This window comes from Pteropus medius, unplaced genomic scaffold (assembly GCF_902729225.1).
Source record: "Pteropus medius unplaced genomic scaffold, Ma_sr-lr_union100, whole genome shotgun sequence".
Taxonomy (NCBI): Eukaryota; Metazoa; Chordata; class Mammalia; order Chiroptera; family Pteropodidae; genus Pteropus; species Pteropus medius.
In genome coordinates, this window is record NW_024356248.1 from 4,267,381 (window position 1) to 4,277,913 (window position 10,533).

The 10,533-nt window shown below is 52.0% G+C and overlaps 1 protein-coding gene across 1 annotated transcript; it reads left to right on the top strand.

The window, feature by feature from the left end:
- Positions 1–1,441: 1,441 nt before the first annotated feature.
- On the top strand, positions 1,442–3,585 carry APLNR (apelin receptor). The gene has a single exon (XM_039860321.1). The coding sequence runs from the start codon at positions 1,761–1,763 to the stop codon at positions 2,910–2,912; it is 1,152 nt and encodes a 383-aa protein (XP_039716255.1). The 5' UTR covers positions 1,442–1,760; the 3' UTR covers positions 2,913–3,585.
- The last annotated feature ends 6,948 nt before the right edge of the window (positions 3,586–10,533 follow it).

The window sequence follows — 10,533 nt, forward strand, 5'->3', positions numbered from 1 at the left end:
ACACATTTTCCTTGTCTTGCCCCCCAATGGAATCAATCTCCCAAATTTACAAATTTGGAAATTTCTAATAAAATCCAGATTTCGAAGTCATGTTAGAAACCCAGAAGGCGTGGTCATGCTAGCAAGCAGAGATGGGAGCCGAGGCGTGTGCTTGCTCTGGTTTGCCGCAGTCCCCACCATGCCTTACTGTCTCAAATCGGCTATTTTAACCACATGCGTTCTTAGCCTGGTCCTGTGGGTATTTGAGTTTGGAGTCCTGCTTTATGATCTCTGCAGAAGGTTTTCTGAACAAACCTCCCTTCATACGGAGGATTCTAGTTTTGCAAGCCCTTTGCTGGGGAGGTGGCCAAGACTAATTGGATTTTGTTTCACCTTAGCCCTCCCCAACTTTAGATGGCCTCTCCTCCATTCTTGGGGGGTGGGGTAAGTGCATATTCTTATCTTGGGCATCCCCTCCTCCTTCCTGCCCAGAGGTCCTGGAGAGGTGGGTAGACAGGACACAGGGAGTTTCTGTGGGACCGTGCCCATGGATTGACTCAGTGGCCACCCCTTTCTCTGCCTCCTCCTCTAGCTGTCGCTTCCTGTCCCCACACGGCCTTACAGAATCCTCCTGGTCCATGTAGGGCAGTAAGAACCTGAGGACTGAAATGTATCCGTGCTCTCATTACATAGTAATTCATACACTCATTCCTCTATATCTAGACTCCTTTTTTCTTTCTTTCCCTAATTCATTCATCCACTTATTCACTCAACAACCATTTAGCAACCACCTACAATATGCCAGGCACTGTGTTAGGTGCTTGGAGAAGAAGAAAAGCAAACAACAAAACCAGAACAAGACTCGTCCTGTGCCCATGGGCCTCGGTTTCCCCATAGATTTAATGACTCAGAGATCCTTTTTATCTGGGGTGTCTTTCATTCTGTGACTCTGTCTTGACTCTTTAAAACTTCCTATGCCATCTGCAAACTGCTGTAAGCCAACAGCTTATAAACATTCCCAGAGAGTGGGTCAAAGCCCAGGGGTAAAGGAGCATGACGTGAGCAGAAGAGCGGAGTGAAGTCTGGCGGGGCAGGAGAGGAGGGTAGGAGAGACGGAAGGGGCCAGACCTGCCTGCCAGGAGGTCTTGCCAGATGCTCAGACCATCCTGAGAAATCTCACACCCTCCTAGCCCCCTGCCCTCCCCTGGCTCCAGCTCAGGCTGGATTTCCATCTGCATAATTTGCCCCATTTAGAAGGGGTGGGAGGGGGTGAGGACCAGAGGGTGGGGAGCACTAAGAAAGAGGCATTCCAAAGGCCAGAGGAAACCAGAGGGACAGAGGTGGGGCCAGGAGGAGAGTGGGCTGCAAGCCACAGATAACATTCTGCCCAGCACGGCAGGGGTCAATTTGGTCCACTTGCACAGTGACAAGAAGGGAAAAAAAAAAAAAAAAGTGGGCTGTAACTGAAAGATATTAAGACTCACAAGTGAGGGGTTGGTCTGTAGGTGGGAGGAGGGAGTGACGAGCCAAGGAGGAGACAGAGACTCAGGAGGGCGCAGGAAGTGTCTCCGCTGAGGCTGGGGCAAGGCAGGAGGGTGGAGGTGTCTGCAGGAGCAGGCATCCCCCTCCTGCTGCTGCCAAGGGCTCTGGGCACCTTCAGCCCTCGGCGCCTGCCCTCCAAGGCTCAAGCCAGAAGCTCCGGGCTCTTGCTGAGTTGGTGACACAGCCACGGAGCTGGTTCCCCCTGGGGTCCCCCGCCCGTCCTCACTCTGCTCCCCAGCATGGAGGAAGACAGCGATTTCGGCAACGATTATGGGGCAGACAACCAGTCCGAGTGTGAGTACACGGACTGGAAGTCCTCGGGGGCCCTCATCCCTGCCATCTACATGCTGGTTTTCCTCCTGGGCACGACGGGCAACGGCCTGGTGCTCTGGACCGTGTTTCGGAGCAGCCGGGAGAAGAGGCGCTCTGCCGACATCTTCATCTCCAGCCTGGCGGTGGCGGACCTGACTTTCGTGGTGACCCTGCCGCTGTGGGCCACCTACACGTACCGGGACTACGACTGGCCCTTCGGGGCCTTCGCCTGCAAGGTCAGCAGCTATCTCATCTTCGTCAACATGTACGCCAGCGTCTTCTGCCTCACCGGCCTCAGCTTCGACCGCTACCTGGCCATCGTGAGGCCGGTGGCCAACGCTCGGCTGAGGCTGCGGGTCAGCGGGGCCGTGGCCACGGCGGTCCTGTGGGTGCTGGCCGCCCTCCTGGCCATGCCGGTCATGGTGTTCCGTGCCACCGCGGCGGTCCCCAGCCTGGACAACACCACCAAGGTGCAGTGCTATATGGACTACTCCATGGTGGCCACCTCCAGCCTGGAGTGGGCCTGGGAGGTGGGCCTGGGGGGCTCGTCCACGGCCCTGGGCTTCGTCGTGCCCTTCACCATCATGCTGACCTGCTACTTCTTCATCGCGCAGACCATCGCCGGCCACTTCCGTAAGGAGCGCGCCGAGGGCCTGCGGAAGCGGCGCCGGCTGCTCAGCATCATCGTGATGCTGGTGGTGACCTTCGCCCTGTGCTGGACGCCCTACCACCTGGTGAAGACGCTCTACATGCTGGGCAGCCTGCTGCGCTGGCCCTGCGGCTTCGACCTCTTCCTCATGAACGTCTTCCCCTACTGCACCTGCATCAGCTACGTCAACAGCTGCCTCAACCCCTTCCTCTACGCCTTCTTCGACCCCCGCTTCCGCCAGGCCTGCGCCTCCATGCTCTGCTGCGGCCGGAGCCGGTGCGGGGGCGCCGCGCACAGCAGCAGCGGGGAGAAGTCGGCCAGCTACTCCTCGGGGCACAGCCAGGGGCCCGGCCCCAACTCCGGGAAGGGCGGGGAGCAGATGCAGGAGAAATCCATTCCCTACAGCCAAGAGACCCTCGTGGTTGACTAGGGCTGGGGTCCCGGGGCAGCCTGGCGCTCTCCGCCCGGCCCCTGCTCCCCGAAGTCAGCCCAGGGCACCTTCTTTCTTGCACTTGACTTCCTTCCCTGCTCCCTGCCTCCCGCCTCCTTCTCGTCCTTTCTCCTTTAGTTTCGCTCGGAGGCGTGTGGTTTCCTGGAAGGAGGCTGAGCCCCGCAGACCCACGCCGACGTCTGTGAGACTGACTGTGCACGCGTCTCTTCTCTGAGCCTCAGTTTCTCCGTCTGTATAAAACGGGGATGTCACAGGGGCGGTGAAATGACGTTTGCGTCTGGCTCCAGAAACGCTCCTTCCCCTCCCCCTGCCCTTGTCCTGCGTCTCCATCTCTTTTCTCTCCCTTCTTTCCTGTTACTTTTCTCTCCCTTCTTCCTCCCTCTGTTTCTCACTCTGTCTCTGCAATTTTTACTCTGCATCGTTCCTCTGGCTCGCGCCCCCTCCCGCAACCCCTTCTTCTTCCCGTTATCATCTCCTTGTTCAAAGGGCTCCCAAGGGTTAAGAATCCCGAAGCGTGTAAACACTGCTCCTTGTCCAGGCTCTTTGTCCTGTTCCTGAGGCCCGGGGCGTGGGTGGGCTGGGTGCCGGCACGGAGTTAGAGCTGCAGTCTCCAGAACTTTCCCGCAAATCGGATCCGCGCGCCGTGATTGCAGGCACGGGTGGGGGCTGGGGGGTGGGACGGGTTCCGACGATTCCAGAAGGGGCCTCCCTTCCTGCAAGCCCTCCACGGCGCCAGCCAGATGTGCCTCTGCAGATTTCCTCAGACCCTGTGCCTCATCCTCTGCTTTCTGCGGGACCTGGAAGGCAGTGGGGTTGATGAAACGGCGGGTTCCTGGGTTTCACGGTGCGAATGGGGAGTTTGCAAGGAAAAGTGGAGAAAGCGGGCCGGGGGGCGGGGCGGGGGGACAGTCTGCGTCTATTCTACATGCTACTTGGCTTTCCTCCCCAAACCCTCTCCCCTCAAGCTTCCTCCAGAGCTGAGCTGCCGGTCACCCTCAGGGCAGACGCTTTTCTTGGGCACTGCTGCTACTCAGTGCCAGGAGCCACTTTGGCGGTGGCGGACACCTTGCCGTGTGCGCGTGCGTGTCAGCCTAATGAGCATAGCGTGAAGAGCAGTGTGCCTGTGTCACCTGTCACTCAGATGAACAAACCCCGTCCTCTCCAACACATATCCACTTCTCACAATATCCTCGAGGGAAGAAGGGACATATTGAAGCAATGGAGAATAAAAGCGAGTCCACCCCCACTGGATTGGGGGCTCCTACGGCTGGCCCGTGTTTTAAGAGAGAAGTCTGTTTGTGTTCGCTCCTGGCTCCCTGTAGGGAGACTTTTCCCCAGAGCAGCTGGCGCCCAAGGTTTGGGGACGTCCTCTGTGTTGGGTACCCCGCTTCCCTAGTTCCGTGGGGGAGCCAGGAGGCTGGTTAAGAGCTTCCTGGCCCCTTTCCCATGCCCCACCCCACCCCCCACTTTGAGTTTATGAATGTCCCCTTCAGCATGCTTTCCTTTCCAAGGTCTGTGCTCCTCCTCTAAGGGGGCACCTGCTTGCCATGGGGTGAAGAGCACTGGTGGGTTTTTTCTCACCTCACTATTGGCATCAGATCCCTTGGCTTCTCCTGCTGGGTTGGGGGGCTGGGAGCAGTGACTGGAGCAGCCAGCAGTAGCTGGGCTGACAGCGTTATGTCCACACCGCCAGAGAGACCTCAAGGGCAGAATTGACGGCGGGGCCTAGGTGAGCTGGAAACGGGGCGTGTGCGTTCCAAGTTTTGTTCTTGGGGGACTCTGGACGTGGACAAGACATGCGTCATGGAGACAGGAAGAGCCTGGCTTGGTGTACATGAACAGTGTGGCCATTGCTGGGGTGGAGCCAACTCTGGGAGCGGGGTTGGTGGAGGAGAAGGGAGAGGGGTCCCCATCGCAGGCCAGAATCTTCCACAGACTTGCTTTCTCAGCCAAGGACTGTCCTCAGAGCATCCAGTCAAGGCTGCAAAAAGCTTCTAGAAGGAAAGAGGATGCCCCTTTGAGGCCCTCCTTCCTTTGTGACCTGCAGAGACCTCCTGCCTGGAAATCATCAGTAGTCCTGGACAGAGGCGGAAGGGGCTGCCTGCTGTGATGCTCCCTCATCCCCGACTCACCCCTTCTTCGCAATATTTGTGCTATTTTCTGACCTTGCTGGTCACTGTGGTTCATCAAATAAATCTGTTTTGTGTAGCTATGGTGTTCGAAGCCTCTTCTCACACAAGCGTCTTGGGATGAGGAGAGGACCCCCGATTTCCAAGTGTTACCGTGGGAGGTGGTGGAGTGGGAGCTGAAAGGACTAAGGTGGGAAACTGGGCAGGGCGTGGGGGAGGTGGTGAGAACACGGAGGAAGTGGGGGGTGAGATCGGGGGAGGCAGAAGAGGTAAAGGGTCACGGCAGTGGCTGAGTCTTTGTGCTCTGATAAGCTGTGGAACAAGTAGGCGTGTATTTTGGGGTACGGAGCACAGGTCTGGGAGAAATATTAACATTTCTTCCTGTACAGGTAGACCTGTCATTCATTCATTCATTCATTCATTCAGTATCACGTGAGCATCCATTCAGTTTAGACTAGGGGTTGCAAAGCTTGTTCTCCAGCCAGAGCCACTCTGGTGGGCTTCGAAAATACCCATCCTGAATGTCACCCAGACTGATGAATCTGGACCTCCTGGACTCGCTCCAGATGTTCACAGTCACCGAAAGCTCATCGGATGATTTTGGGGTGAGGCCAGGTTTGGAGGTGCCTCCTTCTAAATGAATTCTGCCCAAATTCATGTGGGCACAAAAGACTAGAGAGAGACACAGGAAGCTGGGCTCTGGATGGTCATGGATTTGGGGGAAAAAGGGGCTGGAATGATCCTTAGAAGGAAATATTCAATCTGGAGATGTTCACCATCTTCCGTGAAGACTTCTGGGCACTAATGATGTCTGCAGGTGACACAGAAGCAGTCGCCATTGTAGGACGGACGGTTACGAGAGAGCTCACGCTGACTGCGTTTTACCGCTGTGCTAGCATTTTCCAAGCGTTATCTCATGTAGTCCTTGCAGTCTTCCGAGAGGGGCATTTTCATCTGCTGATAAGGAAGCTGAGGTTCAGAGACATTAGTTAGGTATCTCGATGATCTCAGCAGGTACTGCAGGGAGTTTGACGCTAACAAGCCCTGAGCCAGTGGGCGCAGGTCTTCTCAGTTAGGACCAAAATGCTTATAAAGTCACTATCAGCAATGTCAAGTACATGAAAGAGCCAGGCCTAGAATCAGCCAAGTCTAAGTTCAAAGCCCACACTCTTGCCCACTGTTCCTTCCAAAGCACAAATGAGGCAGTCCAGGTGGCTGGGAAGGAAGGGGAGATGTTGTCTGTCAGGCGCCCGGCACAGGTAGGGAGTACTTCACGAGTGGGTGGGGTTGGGGCAGGACCGGGGTGGGAGCAGAATGGTGAAATGTGCATTGGTTGGGGTTGGGAGAGAGAGAGAAAGAGAGACAGAGAGAGAAAGAGAGGGAGAGAGAATGAGACAGAGAGAGAGAGAGAAAGAGAGAGAGAGGAGAAGAAATTGGGAGGCAGGGAGGAGCTGGAGGACGAGGTATCTATCAGGGCTTGTTTTCAATCTTCTGAAACACACCAGGGAAAACCCTGCAGGAATTTACTTTTTTTTTTTTTTTACAAATGCTATGAAATAAACCTCACCAACTCTCCATGGAAATTTGAAATAAGTTACTTAAAAAATCGTAAGATTATAGTGCACTTAATAATCCATTTGTTCACACGTTTCTTCATTTATTCACTTACTCTCTTTCTCACTCAGCTGTTTATTCAGCAAGTCCTTATTATAAATAAGGACCCGGTGGCTCCAGCCTGATGGTGAAGACAGAGAGCTGGATGAATGACTGTAATCGAATGTGCTTCGAAGGGATGTACAAGGGCCTAACCTGAACAATGGAATGAGTCTGTGTGGGTGTCAGGGGGACCTTAGACACGGTGTATGCTAGGAGCCCGCTCTCTAAGCTGTTATTTGGGAAACTGTTCTGTACAGAAGAAATATCCAGAGATAAGAGGGGGTGCAGCCCCTTCGAGGAACCGAGAAGAACGCTCATTCTCGTCTCCCCGATGCCCCATCTTTGGGGAGGGGAGCCAGGCAGAGGCACAGAGCAAAACGTGCCCAGGTCTCAGAGTGTGGATGACAAGCAGATTGGGGCCTGGGACTAAAATCTGGGTTTCTAGACAACTTAGAGCGGAGTGGCAGAGATTTTTTATTTGTTGGTGACTTCCAGTGTCTGTCTTTTCTGGGCTTGAGCTGTCTTCCTCCGAAATATTTGCCAGAGTCTCCTAAACAGAGGCCTGGAGTTCTGGGCCCTCTCATACTAGGCTTGTTGAAGAAAGATACTAAGAAGGGGCAGATGGAGCCCTTGGGAAGAACACCCCCAGAAGCAGGAATGACAGGGTCTAGCTATGGTGGCCCCGCCATCTCAGGAGGTACTCCGGGGGGTGTGACCAATGGGCGCAAGTCTTCTCAGTTATCAAAAATGCTCATGCAGTCGCTATGAGCAATGTTGGAGTCACAGAGATATGACTCAGGGAGCTTAAAATCAAGGGCACAAGAAAGGAGATTTGGAGACATCGGGCTGATTCTAGAAGTTTCAGTGTGTGGTTAGAGTGTTAGAGCCTCAGGCAGTGTTTATTGATTTATTCATTCGACAAACTTTTATCTAGTGCCTACTAAGTGCCTGGGGTTGTCTTAGAAGCTGGGGATACTGAGGAGAATCGGATACCATCCCTGGCTTCATGGAGCAACTTGAAGAGTCTTCTTGTCTCATCTTCCCATTGAGTAGATGGGTAAACTAAGTCCCACGAAGGGTAATGATTTATACAAGGTCATATGGTGGAACGATGGCTTCTCACTGCCAAGCAAGAGCACGTCCCATGGCTCCAGGCTTAGAAAGGAGAGACGGTCTTTTATCGAGTCAGAAGGGCAAATGACAGGGTCAGAGCAGAGATGGACCGCTAGCTGGCCAGGGGAAGGGCACAAAGGCGCTTGAAGACGATTATCCATATTTTCGTCAACATATCTTTTATTTTAGAAGAGTTTTAGATTTAGAGAAATGTTGCTGATCTAGTAAGAGTTCCCATCAATCCCGCATCCAGTTCTCTTAGTTATTAACATCTTACATGAGTATGACACACTTGTCACGATTAATGAACCGATATTGACACATTACTACTAAGTCCATATGTTATCCAGACTTTCTAACTTTTTACCTATTCTCTTTTTCTGTTCTAGGATCTTATCCAGGAGACCTCATCGCATTTAATTATCCTGTCTCCTTAGGCTCCTCTTGGCTGTGACGGTGTTTCAGACTTTATTTTCGTTGGCCCTGACAGTTTTGAGAAGTAGTGGTCCACTATTTTGTTCCATATGCTTTTTTTTTTTTTTAACGATATTTTTCTTTCCATAGACCAGGCACGTGCTAGATGATAAGGATAGAGCAATAAATAATATACAAGTGATTCCTGCTCTTTCGGAGTTTAACAATGAATAATAAAGTATAGTAAACGTCATTGCACAGGAAGCACAGGATGTCGTGGACGCACACACCCACCTTTCGGTGTGTATCGGTGAGGGATCACAGACAGGGCTAATACCCTGGCTGAGAGCACAGCACGGGACCACCTACAGTTCCACCAGGGTGTAAATGTCTCACATTCTCTCCCACCTCAAAAGCCACTCGAGGGCTCATTTTCTCGCTTGAATAGCTGGAAACCTGGGGACGTGAGATAAAAGCATATTGTGTTCGATGGGCATCTTACCCTATATTGTTCTGTACTTTATTATTTAGTCACGTGGCACAACTCTTGCCTAACTGAAGATGCCTCCTACATGGACAGAGGATAATCAGAACTGGGTTCCCCAAATCTGCTCGAACTATCCTCGGCTAGCACCCCACTCGTCCTCCACTTCATGTCCCCTGAGCCCTGGGAACAAGCCGATAGAAGAACCTAGACTGGCCATACTGTAACGGCTCTGCATGCTTGTCTGTCTCCCCTGCTTTTTGGACAGTTTCTTTGGTTGGGGTTGCATTTACACGTCTCTGCACCCCCAGTGCCTGGAATGAGGCAGGTGCCCAAAGCATGTTCGCTTAAAGGATTGGACAACTGGATAAAGAAAGTACAGGAGGAAAGGTGAGAAAAACTGATTTTTGCTTAAAGCAAACAAGTTGATTGTTTTTTCAAAAGAACCCAGAAAGATGAAGTCAAGACTGACGTCAGAAGAGATGCAGACGTTTGTGAGTACTAACGTCCCTAACCACTGACTCGATTGAACCAAATAGCCTCATCCTCTCTGAGCCAGAACACAGAATTAGTTAAACTATGTTCTTGGGAGTGGGGGACACTTCTGATATTCTTGTAAGTAGAAGTCCTCAAGTTACAGCTTTGCAGTGGCCAGTTCAGTGTTCATGCTGAAAGTGATGTTTTCAGGTCTCCTTGGCTGGATGATGGTGTGTGAGGCTGGTTGGCTTCCTGGGGAAGTTATCGGTGAGCCAACTGGAGCTGGCACTGACTCAAACGGTTTCTGGGAATCTATGTTTGGACTTCCACTGTTCATGGAGGAAGGACTCCCATGATGGTAGAGATGTACCAATTGAGTAGAAAATAAAATCTCGGACTTCCCCTCCTCTATAAAAATACTCAGGGAAAACTTCTCTTCCGGTCCCTAAGAAAATGTGGGCCAGGTTTAAGGACATCCAAGGTTGGGCTGTCTTTCTTCTGGGTCTGGAATAGTCCCATAAGTTCAAGATGTCTTCCTGTATGATGGGGATGAAGCGATCTCTGATGATAAAAGGGAGAGCCAGGCTTCACACTAGGTGGGCTGGGTCTAGTTTCTGGCAGAGAAAGTATTTCAGTGACCCAGAGTTTGGGGACTGTCATCCCAAAGTGCCAGGATCAAAGAGCATGGATGTGAACTTTGCCCTTAGGAAAAAGGAGGCACCAATGTGGTGGTTATTTAGTTTCCAGGATAAGACCTGGAAGTCCCTGAGTGTCCTTGGGATCCAGCTGGCTGAAAGCTCCGTATTGCGGGTCTCATTAGGCTGTCGGAGTCCCTGGAAGGTGGTAGTTATTTGCTGTGTTAATAATAAGTTATTTTTCAATGTTTGGGAAAAGAAATACAGTAATTACCAAAGGAGTTGACTAAAGACAGGTGTTGCAGGCTGGGGATGGAAGTGGTTTCCATCTGATTGTATCGGGAGCTCAGGCACCCCAACACGTTGGCATGAAAAACAGAACAATTGAGCTGGAAATAATTGTTCTTACCTTCCCACTTCACTAGGCAAAAGTGAGGCCTTGGGAGAGTCAATGACTTTCTTAACATTATTGTTAAATGGTGGCTGAGTTGGTTGGCTTGATTCTCTTGATTCCCATGCCCGCTTGTTTTTCCTGTCACCAAATTGACTCTTTTCTATACTGTGGATGGTTTGGAAAGGGTAGACAGGCAAACAAACGTAATATTGATGTGTCTAGCTTGTGTTAGCGATGATTTAACTTGTTTTCTTCAAAACTGTGGTGTTCGTGTCTCTGCAGTTCATTCCACTAAGAG

Excerpts from the sequence above, each read along its gene's own strand:
- APLNR (XM_039860321.1), top strand. The coding sequence starts at position 1,761 with ATGGAGGAAGACAGCGATTTCGGCAACGATTATGGGGCAGACAACCAG.